Genomic DNA, 20750 nt, shown 5'->3' on the forward strand with positions numbered 1-20750 from the left:
AGAAGTGGGTTTTGAGTCTCTAAAATAAGGTGAGAGTGTATTACTAATCTATTGCTAGGTCACAAATAATTCCCTAGGCTGGGCGCGGTGGCTCAGGCCTGTAATCCTAGCACTCTGGGAGGCTGAGACAGGAGGATTGCGCACGGTCAGGAGTTCAAAACCAGCCTGAGCTAGAGCGAGACCCTGTCTCTACTAAAAATACAAAGATATTAATTGGCCAACTAAACATATATAGAAAAAATTAGCCGGGCATGGTGGCACATGCCTGTAGTCCCAGCTACTCGGGAGGCTGAGGCAGGAGGATTGCTCGAGCCCAGGAGTTCGAGGTTGCTGTGAGCTAGGCTGACACTACAGCACTCTAGCCCAGGCAACAGAGCGAGATTCTGAAAAAAAAAAAAAAAAAAAAAAAAAAAAAATTCCCCAAACCAAGCAGCTTAAAACAACAAACCTTGTCTCACAGGTTCTGTACACTAAGAATTTGGGTCTGGCTTAGCTCAGCGCCTCTGGCCCAGGAGCTGTCCTGAAGTTTCAGCCGAGCTATTGCCTGGGGCTGCAGTCTTATCTGAAGGCTTGGGGGGTAGTGCGTGGGATGGCTGTGGAGCTCACTGGCATGCTGGTGGCAGGCATTGCTGCCTCACCTTGTGTGCCTCTCCCTGGGGCTGCCTCGTGACATGACAGCTGGCTTTCCTGGGGCGAGTGACTGTAGCGTGAGTAAGAGCTCAGCCAAGACAGAAGCCACAGTCTTTTAAAAACCTGATCTCTGGAGTGACACCCCCACTTCTGCTGTCTTATGTTCCCTAGAAACAAGTCAGCATAGCCAGTCTGCCCTCAAGGGGTGAGGGGTCACACAAGACATGAATATAGGAGGTGGGGACCCTGGGGGCCGTCTTGGAGTCCTAGCACAGAATGCTGTGTATGGGCAGGGGGAGAAAGAGCCCAGGAGGGCCGTGGGCTGGGCTTCCTGTGGCACTCCTAGGCCTTCATTGCTCCCTGCCATCTCTACTACTGGATAGGAGTTAGGGCAGACTGGGGCAAAACTGTGGCCTCCCATCGCCTGCAGACTTCCCTTTCTGTAACCCTGAGCCTCTCTTCCCTTCCTCTGCAAGACACTGTGCCCAGGGAAGCTCTGCTAATGTAGTTCCCATTGAACTATAAATGCTTGGTTTGATAATGTTGAAGCAGCATGCTTGTTAATAGAGCCTAGTCCTCAAATGAATAAAGCTCTTGTTATAGAATCTCCTAGTGGAAGCATGCAGAAGGTTCTTTTCTAGAGGTGGCAAGGGGTGAGTGGAAGCCTTTTCATTTGTGTCTCAAATCCCATAAGCCTGTAAAGGTGGTGGAGGGCTGGGAGCACGGGCTCCGGACTCAGCCAGCCTGCTTGGAATTCCAGCCCCACCTCTTCCTAGCTGGGTGGCTTTTGGCAAGCTACTTAATGATTTACAGCCTTGGTTTCCTGGTCTGTGAAACAGGGACAGTAACAGCAGCTTCATCCCACGGCTCGTGTGAGGCTGGTTATCACTCAACACACAGCAAACACTCAATAAACGTGAGCTGCCTTCGTCTTCACAGAGCACAGAGGCAGCCGTTTCATTGAGCAGGGCCGGGGAAGGACTGAGACACAGGGGCCCACAAGAGCCTGGCATGGGGAGGGTGGTGTGGGGGTTGGCTGGGGCAGGTGGGGCAGGAGGGTGGGACCTGCCGGGTCATGAGGGGAGGCCTAGGCCTTGGTGTAACTTGTTACTTAGCTCATGACAACTCCTGATGGATTCTAACATAGCCCTATAATTTGACCTTGGGATTCAAGGTCAGTCTGTTATGAAGTCTCCATGAAGGAAGAGAAACCCCACGTGGCTGGCTAACAGAGACTGTGATGAGTGACCCAGGGCAAACGCCTCTCCCGCAGCGGGATGTGTTCCTGGGTGCCTGGGCGTGCCTGGGGTTTCTGACTCTGAGTTTCCAGCAAGGCTCCAGCTTACTGTCCCGGCTTGTCGTGGGTTTCTGGGGTTTCTGGGGTCAGGCCTGCTTCAGGCCAGGCTGATGTACCCTGTTTCATAGCCAAGGCCTCCCTCCACCTGGTCTCTGTATTCAGATCCAGCTGTCCCTACATCCTATGCACGTGTTCACTTGTGCCCAGGATCAGAAGGACATCGGGCTTGGCCCTAAAGAAATCTGCCCACGGGGCGGTACTGAGTGGTGCCAAGTGCCGTGGGCTCTGCCTGGAGCTGGCTAGACTGTGCTCTGGAGCTGGCCAGACTTTGCCTGGAGCCTGCCTGACTGTGCTCTGGAGCAGGCCAGACTGTGCTCTGGAGCAGGCCAGACTGTGCTCTGGAGCCGGGCAGACTGTGCTCTGGAGCAGGCCAGACTGTGCTCTGGAGCCGGGCAGACTGTGCCTGGAGCCGGCCAGACTGTGCTCTGGAGCCGGCCAGACTGTGCCTGGAGCCGGCCAGACTGTGCTCTGGAGCCGGCCAGACTGTGCTCTGGAGCCGGGCAGACTGTGCTCTGGAGCCGGCCAGACTGTGCTCTGGAGCAGGCCAGACTGTGCTCTGGAGCCGGGCAGACTGTGCCTGGAGCCGGGCAGACTGCCTGTACTCAAACCTGTTTGGCCACTGTGGGACCCTGGGTGAGTTTCCCTTCTCTGTGTTTAGTTTCTCATCTGTAAACTGTGAATAATGTTGGTTGAGATTATGTTATTGTGACTTAGAAGCAGGCTTTGTTGAACGTTTGCATCTGGAGGAGTCTGAGTGGCTTTGCTAAGGGCCTGCGGGCTGGCGTTTCTTTGGTGAAGGCTGTGGCGGTGGGGTGGGGAGGCGGCACAAATGTCCCCAGCAGAGCAGCCCCGTGCAGGGCTCACTCGCTGCAGATCAAAGGGTTTGCTTAGAAGAGGCAATGTGCTCCTGGCAGATGAGGGGTTTCTTTTTGTTTTTCCATAAGGGAGGATCTTTATTCCTGTCGGAGTAGATCTGCTGTAGCTTTTGGATGTTCTAATTTATATGCTACTTTAAGAATCAGTCACCTTTTATTTCATTCACCAAACGTTTAGTACCCACCTGTCTGTCTGGTGGTGGGCCCTCTATCTGAGGGGGACTGCCTGTTGTGGGCTAACTGACTGACAGGGAATATTCTAGGTGTCCAGGTCTGGGCAGGGGGTGGGTGAGCCTGGCCACGTGGCCTGTTGGATGTTCCAGCGCCTGTGCCTGAACACTACCCGGCAGCTCACCCATCCGTTTTCCCGGGTTTCCTGTGTTTGCAGCTCTGTCCCTCAATTGTACCAAGGAGATAAGCTAAGTATAATATTTAGACTTCTGATTCCCAAGAAACTCGGGAACACAAGTCCATGTGGGTCAGAGCAGGAAATCAGATCAGAGGATTAGATTCTAGCCCTGAAAGTTTTGCTTTCGAATATTTGCACGTTTTCTCACTGACCCCCTTTTCCTGGGCATTGTCAAAGATAATAGAAGTCCAACAACTTGTTCAGATAAGAGTGCTCTTGAGAAAACAGGGAAAGTTGGGGGAAGATCCCCACCCATTTCACTGCAACAGGGTCACGGTGTCTGACACAAAGGACCACATTGCTCTGTGTGTAGTAGAATGATGGTGATTTCTGAAAAATTGTTTAAAAAGGCTTTCCTGTGGCCTCACTGGCTCTGACATTCCAGCACATGCACTGTGAGCTGGGGTGACCCTGGCCCCTCTCACTGCCTGCTCTGCTTGGACGTCCGCGCACAGGCGCCTCACGCTCGCCCTCCCGGCGGGGCAGTGGAGGGGGTGATGCTGCTGAGAACCTCATTTCACCTGGGCTGGATGTGCCCTCCTGGCCCGTGTCGTCCTGGAAAGGGCCAGCAGCCCTGGGACCAGGCAGAGGGCCATGTGCCGCTCGCCTGGGGCTGCTCACCCCATCCCTGCCTTCAAACACACACCAAGAGCAGGGCCACACCAGGGTCCAGCCAGGCCCTGCCGTGCCTGAGTGCACACTGGGCATGAGGTGACAGGCAGGGGGCACCTGCACAGTTTGTCCTTGGCAGATGGGCCGCTGACTCTCCTTGTGGCCTCTGGGGACCCCCTGGCTATGTGACAGGGCCCAGCCTCAGTCCCTGCAGAGGAACCAGGTGGGGTATTTGTTGGAGGACACTGTTAGGGGGAACTTCAGGTTTCCGCTGCCTGTGTGGTTCGGAGGTCGGGGAGGCAGGGTGCGCAGGGAGGGCCCCCTCCTTTATGGCACGGCCACGGCATGTGCACACTCTCCTTTTCTGTGGAGCAGATGGCCAAGATGAGAGGAGACAGAGGAACACGCAAGGGGAGCTTGGGAGGAGACCCAGATGCCCGGGTTAGCTTCGATGGGTCCATTGGAGGCCCCGAAGATGGGGTTGCTCCAGGCTGGGAAGGTCAAAGGGGACTCGCTGGAGACGCTGGTGGTGGCTTCTCGGCGCTGCCACCTTCCGGCATGTGCGATCCACAGCTGGAAGTGCACTGGGCCAGAAGTGTGGGGCCTGGGCCGCAGCCTGGGGGAGGCGGAGTGGTGACTGGGGAGGGGCAAGCTCTGGGCTCTGAGTTGCAGGTGACAAAGGGGAGTCGAGGTCCCCTGTCCCCACCCACAGATGTGCCAGCCTGGGCTGGGGAGCTGGCCCTGCAGTGCTCAGCGCTGCCCAGGCGGTGGTGACATCATGGGCAGATGGCCTCCCGGTCCCCCATTGGCCCCAGCGGGAGTCACAGCAGAAACTTGCCTTGCTGGGGCGGAGGAAGGAGCCCCTGACTTTCTACTGCTGAGCTCTGAGACTGTCCCTGCCTCACCCTCCCACCTCACCCTGCCTCTGCACCACTGGCTCTGCTCACTGGCTTCCGGGGACTCTCCTGGGGTGGGGCTGTGTCCCGGGGTCCCCACATGCCAGTTCAGAGAGAGCCGTGCTGCCGGACAGCCTCCCTCTGGTGGGCGCTCTGTGGGCGCCCACACTGCTCTCTGCGGCTGGCCCCGACTGGGGGAGGCACTGGACGAGTGAGGGAGGAGTGGAGGTGCAGGAGCGGGGTTCTGGCCTGGCTCGCCACCTTCCTAGTGGCCCATCTGTAAAGCCAAGCCTGGAGCTGCATGGCCCAGCTCTGACATCTTACGGTTTTAAGAGCAGGACTGACTTAGAGTCCCCTTGAAAAACTCATGTTTTTTTTTTTTTTGAGACAGCGTCTCACTTTGTTGCCCAGGCTAGAGTGAGTGCCGTGGCGTCAGCCTAGCTCACAGCAACCTCAAACTCCTGGGCTCAAGCAATTCTGCTGCCTCAGCCTCCCGAGTAGCTGGGACTACAGGCACGCGCCACCATGCCCGGCTAATTTTTTCTATATATATTAGTTGGCCAATTAATTTCTTTCTCTTTATAGTAGAGACAGGGTCTCGCTCTTGCTCAGGCTGGTTTTGAACTCCTGACCTCGAGCAATCCGCCCGCCTCGGCCTCCCAGAGTGCTAGGATTACAGGCGTGAGCCACCACGCCTGGCGAAAAACTCATCTTTGGCCTGGCGTGGGGAAGGATGTCGGTGGAGCTTCAGGGAGAGGCACCCTGCTTGCATAAGCCTTCTCCCTCTGCCCCCAGGCCACCTCCCCTCACCCCGTTCTCCCCCCTCCTGTGTCCCTCCAGGAGAGTGTCTCGTCACAGGCCAGTCCCACTTCAAGAGCTTCGACAACAGGCACTTCACCTTCAGTGGCATCTGCCAGTACCTGCTGGCCCGGGACTGTGAGGACCACTCCTTCTCCATCGTCATTGAGACCGTGCAGGTGAGCTTGCCGGGAGGCTGCGTAGCCGCTAGGCCGGCGGGCAGCCCCGGGAAGTGTGGGCAGGTGCTCCGTGCAGGGCGGAGGACTCCTCTTCCAGGCTTCAGTTAGCCCCTCGCTCTTCCAGAAACCCAGCCCATCTCTCTGTCCCTGGAGTCGGGAGAAGGCACCCCGTCCTGCTGACCACAGCGCTCAGGGCGGGCCCCGCTCCACGAGAGGCTTCCGTGGCTGCTTCGGGTCCTGCCTGTGGCCTCTGTGGCCAGCCTCTGCTGCGGAGCTGGGGTGACTGGGGGGCGGGAGGGCCTGTCTCCCATTCTGACTGCTATGGCCGTGTGCAGACTCATTTTCTCTGGAGAACGAAGCAAAGCTGAGGACAAATAGAGTGCCGAAGCCCCTGATTCTCTGGAATGACAGGCCCAGGGCACAGCCGAGGCAGAGGCCCACGGTCCTAGAGAAAGACCAGGCCAGGATGGGCGCTGGTGTGAGAGGTCGGGCACCGTGTTCAACTCTCGGCCCCGTCCACACAAAGTGTCCTGTGAGAACGGAAGCCAGAGGCTCTCTGGGGCTGAGGTCTTTCTCTGACTCAGTGGGTCCTGGGCTGGGGTGCTGGACTGGTGGGGGTACAGTGGGATCACCCCGCATCCCCTCTTGGCAGTGTGCCGATGACCCCGATGCTGTCTGCACCCGCTCGGTCACCGTCCGGCTGCCTGCCCTGCACAACAGCCTCGTGAAGCTGAAGCATGGGGGAGGAGTCGCCATGGATGGCCAGGACGTGCAGGTCCCCCTCCTGCAAGGTGGGCCTCCTCCTGCTTCGCCGGGCCTGGGGCTGGCCCAGCTTGCTCCAAAGCACCCTTCTTCTCAACATGTGCCATTGCCCATGGGCACCTCTTCCTGGGAGTGTGATTGGAGAGTCATCTTTGGAGGGCAGGGTGGGGATGCATCTCTGCAAGAAAGGAAGGCTTCCTGGAGGAGGTGACTAGGAGGAAGCTGGCAGAACACCTGTGGATGAGGAGGCTGCTCCAGCTCGGGGAAAGTATAGATGGGAAAAAGAGCCAAGAGGATTCTCACTCGACTTGGGTCAAAGGGGCGAGTTGAGTCTCATGCAGGTGGTTGTGGTTTTGCTTTGAGGTGGGATGGGAGCAGAGGCTGATACCAAGAGGGTGGGGGCGGCTGGTGATGTCAGATCACAGGATGACACTTGGGGCAAGGCCAGGTGACCCTCTGGCCTGTGGGAAAAACCTACCCGTCCAGTGTCTGGCGCAGCTTGCACTGTGCCTGATGCAGCAAAACTGCTTTGCACAGCACAACCCCCAAACATCACCCCCAAAGGGCTCTCAGACTCCCCCTCCTTCTCCATGACCACTGGCCACCCCGCAGCCCATCCTAGCATTGCACACAGTGGAGGAACATGGGCTAGTAGGCACACGGCATGTGCGTGGTGCCAGTGCCCCTGTGTCTCCTGACGAGACGCTTGTTCCTCCAGGGCAAGGGCTGTGCTCCCATCTGTCTCCTCCTACCGCAGCAGCGAGAGCTGCATTCAGCCTCACACACAGCACCACTCAGCCATGGGGACTAACTCCGCCTCGACAGTGTGCAACGGCCAGCCGGGGTCTCAGGCACACTCAGGCGTCATGAGTTCAAGGGTACACAGAGCCTAAGGCTCTGCAGGAGCCTCTGCCGCCCTCCTGTGGTAGCAGGGGTAATGGCAGGTCACAGCCAGGGTACAGAGGCTCTTCTGGGGGGAACCCTATTGCCCTCCAACCACCAGATCATCCTTCCCGAGACCCTCGTAAGCCTCATGGACAGCCCGCCTGCCCCTGACTCATTGCTGTTCATTGCTGCGTCCTTTTGGGACATCCCATCTCCTCCCACAATACCTCTGTCTGCCATCGCCTGTCCTCCCCCACCTCAGCCTAACTCCTGTCCTGCGGGTTCAGGTGACCTCCGCATCCAGCACACGGTGATGGGCTCCGTGCGCCTCAGCTACGGGGAGGAGCTGGAGATGGACTGGGACGGCCGAGGGAGGCTGCTGGTGAAGGTAGGTGCCCTGGGAGGCACGCCTCCCCGCAGCCCGGCCCTGACAAAGTAGCCCTTGTGCTCTGGGCAGAGCCGCTTTGTGTGGGGCGAGAAGAATTCTTTTCTCCTCCTGCCCTACGCCCCCAGGCGAGGAACAGGCCTCTCTTGTGCAGGAGAAGCTGGTGTTTGTTTTCTGGACGCCCTGGGGATTCTCCCCTCTGGGGCTCGGGTATGCCAAGGGCCCCCTGGCTGGGGCTGGCTCTTGTGGGAAGGGGCGGGTTTGCTGTCTAATCTCCCCCTGTAATGAGGCCCGGAAGCAGGGCTGTCTGCCCGGGCGCCTGCTGTGGGTGGGACAGGAAGAGCCCCACAGCCAAGAGGAAGCTGCCCCTCTGCCTGGGAGAGGTTGCACAGGGGACTACCAAGTTCCTCCCCTGGACACCGGGACTGCATGGGTGGGTGGCTTCCCTTTGTTCTCTGTGGCCCTTGAACCACATCGCCAGCAATCCATACCTTTAGCCAGGCTTCCCTCCATGGTTTCTCATGAAATGTCCCTGGCAGGTAGGCAGCGTCGGTGCTAGTACTGCCATTTTATAAGCAAGGCAGCCAACGCCTGGCTAAAGGCTGGACAGGGAAGTCCAGCACTCCAAAACTGTCAGGGCTGGCATCTCACCCCTTGTTCTGATCTCCTGCCCTGAGCCCCACTGCCACCCAGCCGTGGCAGAGTGAGGATTAGCTCTCTGCACTTTGCCTTTCCCACCAGACCTGTGGTTCTCACTTTTTGGGCTCAGGATGCCTCTACGCTCATAGAAATTATTGAAGAATCAAGATCTTTTGTGAGGATTATATATATTGATATTTGCCACATTAGAAATTAAATCAGAGACATTTAAAATACGTATTTATTAACTCATTCAAAAATAACAACAAACCCACTACACATTAACATAAACACTTTTTTTCCTGAAAAATAACTTTTTCCAAAACACAAATAAGTAATGAGAATAATATCACTGTTGCACATCTCAGCAATGGCTGGCATAATAGGAGACAGCTGGATTCTTGTATCTCCTTCTGCATTTAATCTTTTGCAATATTTCATGTCATGTAGCCTCTGGAAAATTCCACTGTAGGCTTGTAAAAGAATGAGAAGGGAAAAGGCAAATGATGTCTTCATATTATTATGAAAATCGTTTTGGCCTCACAGACCCCTTGAAAGGGCATCAGGGACCTCCATGAGCCCCGAGACCACACTTGAGAGCCGCTGTCCTCTATAGTCCTAGGGTCCCTGGGGAGACCCCCACTTGCTGGGCCTGCGCACTCCTCACAGTCTTTGGAGAATCTGGGAAGGGCGCCGGGCATCACGGCGAAATCCCGGCTTCCTCCCTTCCCATGGGGCTGTGCTGTTCCTCTTGTCTTAGAGCCCCGAGGGAGTTCCAAACCAACCCCCACCTTCCTTCTTTCTCTTTTATAAAAAAATATACCTCTGACCACAGAGCACAGAGTAGGAAGGTCTGGGAGACCCTCTTGTCCACTCCCCTTTTCCAGCTGGAAATAAGAGCCATCATATCTGGCAAGAGGAACTCTCCCGGGTCTCCTGGTTGTTTGGTGACAGGGTGAGGATCAGAACTGGGGGCTCCTGGCCCCTGCCCAGCCTTTCCTCCTGCACCTCGGTCTTCAAGGCAGCGCTCCAGTGCTCCCCGGCAGACACACCACTTTCTCCGCGCCCTGCCGCCCACAGAGAGCTGCTCTCCCGCCACGCAGTCCCCCTCAGGGCCGTGGCTTCTCGTCCTGGCACCTGCCTCCCTCTCCCCTGAGGGCACAAGAGGCCGACCGCTTTCTGTGGGAAGGGACGTAGGATTGTTTCTGGGGCTGGGTTTTGGTCAGTTTAGCTAACAAGAAGGGGATGTCCTTGGTCAAGATGCAGGACGGGGTGGCCTGTGGTCCCATGGGTTTGGGTATGAGGCAGGAGAAGGGGTCTCTGAGATGGGGCAGGGGTGCCTCAGAATGCTCATCCCGGGGCTTGGGGGACTGTGGCGTGGGGATGGCTGGAGGCAGGCTGGCTGGGGGAGAGGGGTTGCAGAAGAGGTGTTGCCAGGGGCCCTGTGACTGTGCCCTCTGGGTGTGGTCTGTTCCCGTGGGGCTGGCGGTCCAGGCGCTCAGCCGGCTGCATGCCATGCGGGGACAGCTCAGCCTCAGCCCACCTGCTGGGGACAAGACCCTGGCAGTCTTCACTTTGTCAGAACTGTCGCCGGGCAGAGGCTTATTTCAAACAGCAAGTATCTCCTTTAAGTACCCCATCTCAGACTCTGCAGGGCTCTTGCCAGCCTCAGCCTGGCCTCCACGGACACCCGCTCTTCTGACCCCTGGCCAAGCTGCCCTCTGGGACGAGCTGAGCGGACGAAGAAGATACAGTTTTAGAGAGGGGGGTGAACAACAGGGCCTCTGGGGAGCATCAGTGTCTGAGAAAGAGGAGAGGGAGAGGCTGAGCGGTGGCGGATGGGAGGGAGGCTCTTCACCAGTGGAGCCACTTTGCCCAGGCGGCCCTGACTGCACTCCAGCCAGTGTCAGGAGGAGAATCTACTGATTCATTCATTTGTTCAATGGTTCATTCATTCAGCAAATATTTATGAGTGCTTACTGGCACTGTTGTGGTCTGAATGTTTGTGTCCTCCCCAAATTCGTATGTTGAAATCCTAACCCCCAATGCGTGGTATTAGGAGGTGGGGCCTTTGGGAGGTGATTAAGAATGGGATTTGTGCCCTTATGAAAGACCCCAGAGAGCTAGGTGGCCCCTTCCACCAAGGGAGGATACAGCTAGAAAGCACCATCTATGAATCAGAAACGGAATCTGCTGGCGCCTTGATCTTGGACTTCCCAGATTCCAGAACTGTAAGAAATAAGTTTCTGTTTATATGCCACCCAGTCCGTGGTATCTTGTTATAGCAGCCTGAATGGGCCAAGACAGGCACCATTGTAGGTGCTGAGGTTACAGCACTGAAACAAAACAGACAGAAATCATTTAGTTTAAATTCTAATGGGGGTAGACAGGCAAAAAATGAAGCAAACAAGTAAATTTTATTATATATCAGGAGGTGATAAATCCTGGGCAGATGAATAAAGCAGAGAAGAGGCGGGAAGTGCCAGGATTGGGGGATTTAATGTTAGTCAGGGAGGTCGGGGAGTGCCTTGGTGCCTAATGTGACAACAGTTGAAACTGGTAGAGCTAATAAGGAAACATTACTCTGTTCCCTTCCTTATTAACACTACTTACTTGGTTGCATTTTATATGAGTCTGGAACTTTCCACTAGATTGTTTGCCTGGCATCTTCTTAAGTCAGAGCTGGAAGCTGAAAACGGCTCCAGGAGATGACCCTAGGGGTTCCAGGCCTAGCCCCTGAGAGTTTCAGAACATGGGCAGGTCATCCGGCCTCAGCAATGACAGCAGAGCAGGAGTCAGGACTCCTGGGTCCCAGCCCTGCTTCCTCTCTGAATGGGGTCCTCTCAATAAAAACCAGCAGGTGCTCCCAGCTGCCTTGAGTGAAAGGCACGTTCCACCCCCTAGAAGCCCCTGAATGTGCACTTTGCTCTGAGCATGGACAATGAGCCACATGCTACAGGCCTGGAGTTTGAACCCTGGAGTCCTCCTGGTCACCCCACAGCAGTCTGCCCCAGAGTCCCGCTGACCCGGGCTTCTTGGAATCATAACCCCCACAGGCCTCTTTGGGCGTGGTCTTTTCTCTCCAGTGATGCTCAGTGGAGTTAAATGAGGAGGTTAAGAGGAAAGTGTTCCTTGTCATCAAATGTGAGCTCCAAGAGGGCTCAGACCACACCGACTCCACCTGCGTGTGGAGTCCACATGTGTGACCAGCTCGAGTGTTCTCTAGAGGGGGCTGAGTTTGCACGTGACTCCCGTGGGTGGCAGGCCCGCCGGTTTAGCCACTCTGGGGACAGGCATGGAGGGCAGAGGGCAGAACCCGGCTACCTGCCTACCCCTCCCAGCCCCGCCACTGCCTCTGTGGCCTTAGGCAAGTCACTTTTCCTCTCTGGGGCTCGGTTTCTCCATCTTTCAGTGACTAATCTCTAAAATCCCTTCCGGCAGGACAGGTCGCTGACCTAATGATTTAGGAGCAGGGACGGAGCTGGGGAGCGCACTGCAGCTTTTTATGTTTTTCTTCTGCAGACCCGGGCCTAGCTGCCTTTTATTAAGTCAATATTTATTTTTCACCCGGGAAGTCTTTTGATTAAAACCATCTCGTTAGCGAAAGGACACTGTTGCTGCTCTGGCGGCAGCGGCGCCAAGGTGGTCTGGCTTCTCCCGCAGCTGTCGCCGGCCTACGCGGGGAAGACCTGCGGCCTGTGCGGGAATTACAACGGCGACCAGGGCGACGACTTCCGCACGCCCGCCGGCCTGCCAGAGCCCCTGGTGGAGGACTTCGGGAACGCCTGGAAGCTGCACGGGGACTGCCGGGACCTGCAGAAGCAGCACAGCGACCCCTGCGCCCTCAACCCGCGCCTGAGTGCGTGAGCCGGGCAAGGCGGGACGCGCGCACCCGCGGGACAGTGCACCCGCCGGGGGGCGGGGAGCGAGGGATTCGGGGTGGGCCAGATTGTTTACCATCAACGTTTATAGTCTGCATCTGGGTCAGTGCTCTCCAAAGTCCCTAACTGGGGCCAAAGCCCGGGAAGGAAGAGAAGGGCGCGCAGTCCCCGCCCTCGGGCGCCGGCCCTGGACGCCTCAGTACCGCACTCAACGTTCGCGGGCTGCGGGCTGCGGGCGTCCGCCCGAACTTCCAGTCCGCGGTAGCACGCGTGGGGGCTCAGGCGGCCCAGGGCAGGTGTGGCCCCCGCGGAGGACGCCCGTCACTGGGCACCCCTCCCCAGGCAGCGCCCCTCCCCCGCGGCAGCCCCTCCCCCACGGCAACCCCTCCCCCGCGGCATCCCCCCGCGTGACCCCTGCCCCGCGGCAGCCCCTCCCCCACGGCAACCCCTCCCCCGCGGCATCCCCCCGCGTGACCCCTGCCCCGCGGCAGCCCCTCCCCCACGGCAACCCTTCCCCCGCGGCAGCCCCTCCCCCGCGGCAGCCCCTCCCCCGCGGCAGCCCCTCCCCCGCGGCAGCCCCTCCCCCGCGGCAGCCCCCCGCGTGACCCCTGCCCCGGGCAGGCCCGCCCACGCCCGCTCGCCCCTCTGCCCGCAGCCAGGTTCGCCGAGGAGGCGTGCGCCGTGCTGACGTCCCCCGCGTTCGCCGCCTGCCACCGCGCCGTCGGCCCGCTGCCCTACCTGCGCAACTGCCGCTACGACGTGTGCGCCTGCTCCGACGGCAGGGAGTGCCTGTGCGACGCCGTGGCCAGCTACGCCGCGGCCTGCGCCCGGAGGGGCGTGCGCGTCGCCTGGCGGGAGCCCGGCTTCTGTGGTGCGTGCCCCCCGCGCCCGCTGCCACCGGCCGGTCCGCGTGTCCTCTCCAAACACTTTCCCTGCGTTGTTTCTTTGCAAAGGGGCCCCGGAGCATTTGGACAAGCAGGGTTGTGGGGACGGCTCACTGGCACCCATCTCCCCGTCGCCGCGCGGTGCGGCTGGTCTCACAGCTCGGGCCTGTTCCGGCGGCACGTGGTGGAACCCCGCCTGGAGGCCTGGAACCCCGGGGTCCCTGCGCAGCAGAGCGGTCCTGAGGCCGCTGCCACCTAGTGTCCGATACATGCACGGTCAGGCTGTGGAGCCAGGGTCCCAGATCCCTGGAGTCTGGCGCAGGCAGCCGGGCGTGCCCATGCACATCCTTTGTTTGCAGCTCCAGGCAAACCATCGGGGGATCCCTGGCCCAGGTCCCTGGCATTGTATTAACATAAAGTTACATGAAGCTCAGTTACCTCACTGTGCCCAGCTGACTTTAGGTTCTCACTGTGCACCGGCAGAGTCCTGTCATCACGTTGGTATGGGCTCCTACGCTCTGGTCCCTTGAGTAGCTAGAATTGTGTTCACTTTTCTGTTGTTGGTTTTGCCCTGGGGACATTTGATGAGTGCCCAGTGTGGTCAGGCGATAGTGATAATGTGGAAATTCAAGCTTCCTTTTTGAGGCACAAACGGAAACTGTCCCCCTACTAGGTACCCATCACGCTGAGTAGAAGGATGATTAGAGTAAGGGCAGGGGCAGCCCAGGAAGGCTTTCTGGAGGGGGTGCGCTTCACATGGTTTTAAAATGCTGCTGTCTTGGTAGAGAAGAGTTGTTTCCAATGGTAGAATAGCAGCAGTTAGGCATAGAAGTGAGCGGGAAGGACAAGGTGGTGGATATTTTGATTTTAGGGTGAAGTAGATGCATTCCTGTTAAAACAGGCGGTGCCGACGGGAGCGGGAAAAGAGGAGCTGTGAGAAACGGGGAAAGGAGCTAGCAAAGTGTGTTTGTGGAGAAGTTTAGGTCTAATGTCCCAGCTCACATTCCGAGTCAAAGCAATGTCATACAAAAGAGGGACAGAGCCAAGAGTAAGGATGAAATGGGACAAGTGCATAAATGCAGGGGCGGTGCCTTCCCTGTCCTTCTAGGCCTGGGATGTCTCGGGCAGTGACGGGCTGGTGGCTGGGAGCACAGAGTTTGGGTCCCTGCTCGCAGCTTGCCTGTGACTACCAGCTGTGTGACCTTGGCCCTGCAGCTGACCCCTCTGAACTTCAGTTTCCTCGCTTGCTGTGTAGAAACTGGAGAAAGTAACGAGGAGTAAATGAGGTGCTGTTAACGAATACCCTTTGCTTGTCCACCAGTACTAGGTGCTACAGCATCCGTTGGGTTTCCCAATTTAGGACATTCTCCTGGACTGCTAAGGACCCACCAAAATATTCTTTAATCTCTCACGAGCAGCTGTTCATAACCTGCACTGAACAGAACAAGGGAAACGGCCGCGCTGTGGAAGGAGGGACTGAGACTCCATCAGAGAACTGGCTCTGAGGCCGTGCGATAGGCAGGCAGTGCTGGGGCTGGGAGGGCTTTTCCTGAAGGCTTTTAAAGACAAGAGGGATCTGTCTCTGTGGGTTTATATAACAAGAGACAAGGCTGCGGGGTGGCCTTGGGCTCTCCCTGTGAGCCCAGAGAGGCTGGAGAGGACTCCTGGGTTCTTGCCCGTGTCCTGTCTTACAAGCAAGGAGCCATGGTCTCGTCTCTATACTCCCGGGCCCAGCACACGGAGCCCATGGCACCTGGTGGCACACAGTAAACGAAACTGACGTGCATTATTTCTTCTGGAGAAGAAGGCTAACGGAGAAATTTAATGAGGCTCCGAGCCAGGGATGGTCTGCCAGAACAAAACAAGCTCTCCAGTCTAGCAGCTCTTTAATGCGCCCCTGTCCTCGTAGACTCGGGGCTGAAAGGGATCTCCATCTGTATTGCCCAACACGCCCCGTCGAAACCTACCCCCCCTCTCAATATTCATCCAGCGACCCAAGCTCTCCACTTTTTCAGAGAAAAATCAATGTCTAACATGGCTAGAGAGCCCCCGTCTTCCAAACTGCCTTCAAACACGGTGCAAGGCGATCGCAGGCGGGGAGGCTGCAGCCTTGCTCCAGCGGTTCTGCCCCACAGTGAGGTTCACTGTGTGCCTGGGAAGTGCTCCTCGGGGGGTCTCTGCTATGGAACCCATTGTGGCAGAGAAGAGAAGGACCCTAATGGTTGCAGGGGGAGTGTGACCAGAGCAGGGTTCTCACTTCTTAGACAGCAGCTGGTGAGCAGTGGGAATGCGTTTTGAAAGGGTGCAGTGCTCCCCACACCTCCCTGCCCTCCCTCCCCTACCAGGAAAGAATTTCATCATCAGAATGCCAGGCTTCCTGGGACCTAGACCTTTCTCTGGAATACCCATTCCACCACAGCTGCTGCACTGGGTCTGGGGCTGCGTTTCCCCAGCATGAGTCATGACAATAAGAGCAGTGAGCGTTACCACATGCCAGGCATTCCTCTAAGCATGGCAGCACATTTGGCCTCCACAGGGACCCAGGTGGATGTTGTTGGCACATCCCAGTGAGGATGCTGCCCAAGGTCACATGGCGGCTAATGGTGGACCTGGGGCTTGAACCCAGGTATCTGGGATATAGAACCCATTCTCTTAGCTGCTTAGCGCATTGCTACACTTCCTCCTGGCTTTTGTCTCCTGTGGGATTTCTCTGTGGGAGCCGGGGAGGGTGAGGGCTGTGGGCAGGTGGGCACTGCCCACATCAGGTACAAGAGTGTCCCTGCTCTTTGTGACTAGCGAGTCCCTCAAGGGACTGTTTCCTTTTTAGAGTATAATGGTTACGAGCATGAGATTTAGGGTCGCAGAGAGCTGGGTTCAAATCCTGCCTCTGCTTCTTCGTGAGGGGCATGCCACTGACGAGTAGCTTGGCTTAAGTTTCAGTTTTCTTACCGGTAGAAAGGGGGTGAGGGGGGCAAACTCACTGGGTGAGGCGTGAAGCTCGTGTGAAGAGCAGGACATTCAGTAAGTGCTCAATCAATTGTAGCCATTGTCATTATCATCCTGGGGTTACCCTTGCCTGTCATTCCCAGTTCGTTTTAGTATTCATAGCTTCAAAACCCACCGGGATTTCTACTGTGTCCTAGGATTTGAGAATTCAGAGGTGACTAAGGCATGCTCCCTCTGGCTGAGGGGAGGAGACAGTGTGCCTCCGTGATTATAATATACCGTGTGCTGAGAAATGCACCTTTGCTAGCATAGGAAATGGAGGTGATGGCTGTGTGGATGCAGTTAGGGTCATAGCTGCAAAGGTGGCACCCCAAGTCCTAGAAGCACAGTCCTGTTGTCTGGTGTGTCCACTGAGGCCTTCCCCCCTCCCCCCTCTCTCCAGCAATGAGCTGCCCGCAGGGCCAGGTATACCTGCAGTGTGGGACTCCCTGCAACCTGACCTGCCGCTCCCTCTCCTACCCGGATGAGGAATGCAACGAGGTCTGCCTGGAAGGCTGCTTCTGCCCCCCAGGGCTCTACCTGGACGAGAGAGGAGACTGTGTGCCCAAGGCCAGGTGCCCCTGTTACTACGATGGTGAGATCTTCCAGCCCGAAGACATCTTCTCAGACCATCACACCATGTGGTAAGTGCAGGCAGCAGGGCCGGGGTCCTTTGGAATGGCAGAGCTGGAGAGGAAGATGGTCCTTCAAGTCCTTTACTTGATGGATGGGTAAACTGAGGCCCAAGAAAGGACACAGCTTGTCCAGAATTGTATAGCAAGTCACAAGCTCAGCTGGCGTTTGGCCCAGGTCTTCTGATTCCCTACTGTGCAGGGAACTACAACTCCAGGCTGGCAGTAGGAGTTCTTGAGCTTTACTGTCAACTGTATGTGCCAGTTTCTCAACTCTGAATCATACTTGCGTCTTGCAGCTCTTGGCCCAGGACCCTGTGATGGTCGATTTCAACAGGGCTGCCATTGCCGCAGGAGAAATTCGCAACGGAACATTTGCTGGGCAAGCACTTACCTGTCACCTGTTCTGTTGCAGGTTCTGGCAAAGAACTGGTCATCTCGAGATGAACCAGACACAATGTGGACCCCAAAGAGCTGACAGTCCACTGGGGAGTCTAGTTAAAATGTCCTGATTATAAAAATTTCAGACACACATAAAAATAGAGAAAATAGTATAAGGAGCCCTAATGTATCCACTCCCAGTGTTTTGCCACTCTTCTTTTATCTATCGATTCCTCTCCTTTTTGGTTGAAATAGTTAAAAGAAAACTTCAGATATGTCACGTCACCTACAAATACTTCAGTATATATTTCCAAATAGGTGAGCACTTACAAAACATAACCATAATATCATTATTGACCTAAATATTAACCATAATTCCTTCATAATATTTAATATTGAACCCCTGTTAACTTTTTCCTGATTGTCTAAAAATGTCTCTTTATAATTAGTTTGTTCAAAGCAAGATCCAAACAAGGTCTACATGTTGCATTTGGTATGAAGCTTTTTTTGTCACTCCAGTGAGATAATTTGCAGCCCCCTCAACCTCATGTACCCAAAGCAGGTTGTTTATACTTCTGTCAAAACAATTATTGCTCTTGGGCTTGGATTTCAGTAAAACATGTTGCATCCGCTCCCTAGGCTGTGACTGGTGAAAGAGTAGAGACCGTATCTTAGGCCCTGATCCACGGCGCCTAGCACAGTTCTGGCACAAAGCAGGTACACAATAAGTATTTGCTGAGATGAAACAACTATAGCATTTGGTAGACTGCCGGGGCTCCCTCTCTCCGCAGCTACTGCGAGGACGGCGTCATGCACTGCACCATGAGCGGAGCCCCAGGGAGCCTGCTGCCGGACGCCACGCTCCGCAGCCCCCTGTCTCACCGCAGTGAGTACCGCGCCCTGGAAGGGCCCTCGCCTCCCCTTTGCCCAGATGCTCACGCGTGGGGTCGGGGAGAGCCGGGTGGCTCTGTCCCACGTGTGTGTGCATTCAGGCACGCGTCCAGCGTTGCCCAGGATGGCCACGATGTCTGGGTCTGTGTGAGTGACTTTCAGGTGGAGACGTACCTTTGCATGTACAAATCCAAATCACTGAGGCAAGAGTATTTTGTTCTGTAGATGGGGAAAACTGAATTACCAGCAAGGTGGGTTCAGGGAGACCTGCGTTTTGCCTGTAGTGACCTTAACTGGGTAAAGAGCTGAGTGAGTTGGTTGCCTTGATTGTGGTGACAATCACTCTTCTTTGGTGGCCTCTTGTTCCCCATGGACATGCTGACTAGGACACCTCTTTCTTTAGAAAGCTTCTCAGATGGGTTTGAAAGAGGGAGGTTGGGGCCAGTTGTCCTCAGTTAGAAGGTCCGGATAGTTGCTGCACTGTTAAATGACAACGCAAAGAAGGGAGAAGGGGCTGGCGTGATACTGGTAAGTTCGTGGATCACAGGGACTTTATTTGCTTCCAGAAGGATCATCCTTGCTTAGAAAGGACGCTTCCAGGGAGAGGGAGGGAGGTGGGTGACCACTCCCGTCTCTGCCTCTCACTTTCCATAGACCCCTGCTCCCCAGGTGCCCAGTTCTGTGCCACGCCACCTGCGTCCCAGCTGCCCTGGGTGAGGGGTCTGACTCCCCGGGTAACTGGATGGGCAGCATCTCTCAGCCTAGAGCTGGGCAAGGTCCCCAGCGTGTGGATGGCTCAAAAGTTGAAATCAGAACTTGTGGCCTCAAGGTCCCTAAATCTTTCTGCCTCTTTCTTTCTCTCACTCTCAGCGTCCCCCACACTCCCACCCCTCCTGCTGTATCCTGCCCCACGCTGTCTTAATGCCCCTCTTGCTCAGAGCCTTCTAGTCTAATCCTTGGAAGGTACTACCTTTTTCAAAGTCAGGAAACTCCTAGAATCTGTGCAGATTGGGAAAAGCCATTTAACCTTTTGGGGTTTCTGTTTCCTAGCAAAAGCTTCCATATGAAAACAAGGCTGGAATTCTGCCTTTCTTGCCCACAGGAGATAGTGACATAAATGCTAAAGTGCCCTGGGGCTTTGGAGAGAAAGATTCTGTATCAGTCATCTGCTGTCATCATTATCCAGTCAGCCATTGATACCTACTGATTGTCAGGAAATAGGAGGTGTCCGTGAGCAGAGTGGACAGCAGTCCCTGCCCTCACGGAGCATGCATTCTAGTGGGCCCAGTGTGTGGGCGTCAGCCAGTGAAGTGTGGATTGTGTCACGTGGTGAGAAGGATGTATGCAGTATGCAGATGGAGATCAGTGAGGAAGGGAGGAGAAGGGGAGCTTCGGGGATGGAGTGTCACAAATTTAAACAGAGTGGCTGGACAGGGGCTGGCATTGAGCAAGGGCCCCTTTGAAGTCTTTGTGCTTGAATGGCCTTCTCTTCCTACGTTAGTTGTCACCCTTTAGGAACAGTTCTGTTGGGTCCCACTGAAGCTCCCTTTTAGTACCCAGACCCAGGTCTTTTAAAGCCTGAGTCTGGAAGTTTCTGCAATGCATCCTGATTCAGCGCAACCTGCCACAGCAGGACCGAGGGCACTGGGAAGTGTGGGCCCTCAGGTGGGTGCAGGATGGGAGAGCCACCGCCAGGGTAGGCCGGGGGTCAGGAGCTCAGATGAGCAGGTGAGGCTGCCCTCCCAGTCTCGCACAGGGAACCTGCTCAGAGGTTGGGCAGCATCTAGTCCCAGGGAGTGACAGCTCTGAGTCTCTTCAATCGCGTGACAGCACCTAGGGACAAAAGGGTGGTGCAGAAGGTAGATCCATTCATTCCTTCACTAATCCTCCTTTTGATTTTCCTACCTTCAAGGCAAAAGGAGCCTGTCCTGTCGGCCACCCATGGTCAAGCTGGTGTGCCCCGCCGACAACCCACGGGCTGAAGGGCTGGAGTGCGCCAAGACATGCCAGAACTACGACCTGGAGTGCATGAGCGTGGGCTGCGTGTCTGGCTGCCTCTGCCCCCCAGGCATGGTGAGCCCGCCACACAGGGCTGGCGCCTCCCCTTCGTCTTCCTGCGGGCAGGGATGAGTGAGGGCTGCGGAGCCAGGAGAGGAAGAAACTGTGCTAGATGGGGGTGGTGATGGGGGCGGTGGTGATGGGAACAGGGGTCGGGGAGAGAGTGGCCAAGTCAGCCCCAAAGTCAGGAAGGGAGTTGGTGGGAAAATGTTTGGGGCTGACCCTGATGGGATCAGACAAAAATATAAGAACTAGCTCACAGGAGTGCCACAGGAAGCAAAGAAAGTATTTCCAAAAAATACTTGCAAGTAAAAAGAGGCATGTCCACTAGAATTTCCCCTAGTGCTGCATTCCATGGTATGAGATCGGGGGACACACAGGTATTTGCGTGTGATTTGCATCTGTGCGTGGAACTTTCCGTTACAAGAGAGGACACTGATGCCCTGCCATGCCACCAGCAAGCCCTGGGCCAGCGGGTCTGTTCCCTACACTGAAGCTTCTCAGTAAAGTGAGCCTGAGGTCTTTACCAGCTCCTCACATTCCGGGATCCTGGTGTGGGGGCTGCCGCTGTGCGTGGAGTCCACGCGTGGCCCGAGGCTGTGCCGCTTTGC

General features: G+C 56.2%; 1 protein-coding gene across 1 annotated transcript in view; it reads left to right on the top strand.

The window, feature by feature from the left end:
- The window catches only part of VWF (von Willebrand factor), a 147147-nt gene that overhangs the window by 42597 nt on the left and 83800 nt on the right, over positions 1-20750 (top strand). The window contains exons 11-18 of the mRNA XM_012760580.2: positions 5620-5756; positions 6409-6547; positions 7691-7791; positions 12091-12286; positions 12964-13179; positions 16581-16821; positions 17982-18076; positions 19994-20154. Of these exons, the coding sequence (XP_012616034.2) occupies positions 5620-5756; positions 6409-6547; positions 7691-7791; positions 12091-12286; positions 12964-13179; positions 16581-16821; positions 17982-18076; positions 19994-20154 (1286 nt within the window). The remainder of the gene's footprint in view (positions 1-5619; positions 5757-6408; positions 6548-7690; positions 7792-12090; positions 12287-12963; positions 13180-16580; positions 16822-17981; positions 18077-19993; positions 20155-20750) is intronic.

This window comes from Microcebus murinus, chromosome 10 (genome assembly GCF_040939455.1).
Source record: "Microcebus murinus isolate Inina chromosome 10, M.murinus_Inina_mat1.0, whole genome shotgun sequence".
Lineage (NCBI taxonomy): Eukaryota > Metazoa > Chordata > Mammalia > Primates > Cheirogaleidae > Microcebus > Microcebus murinus.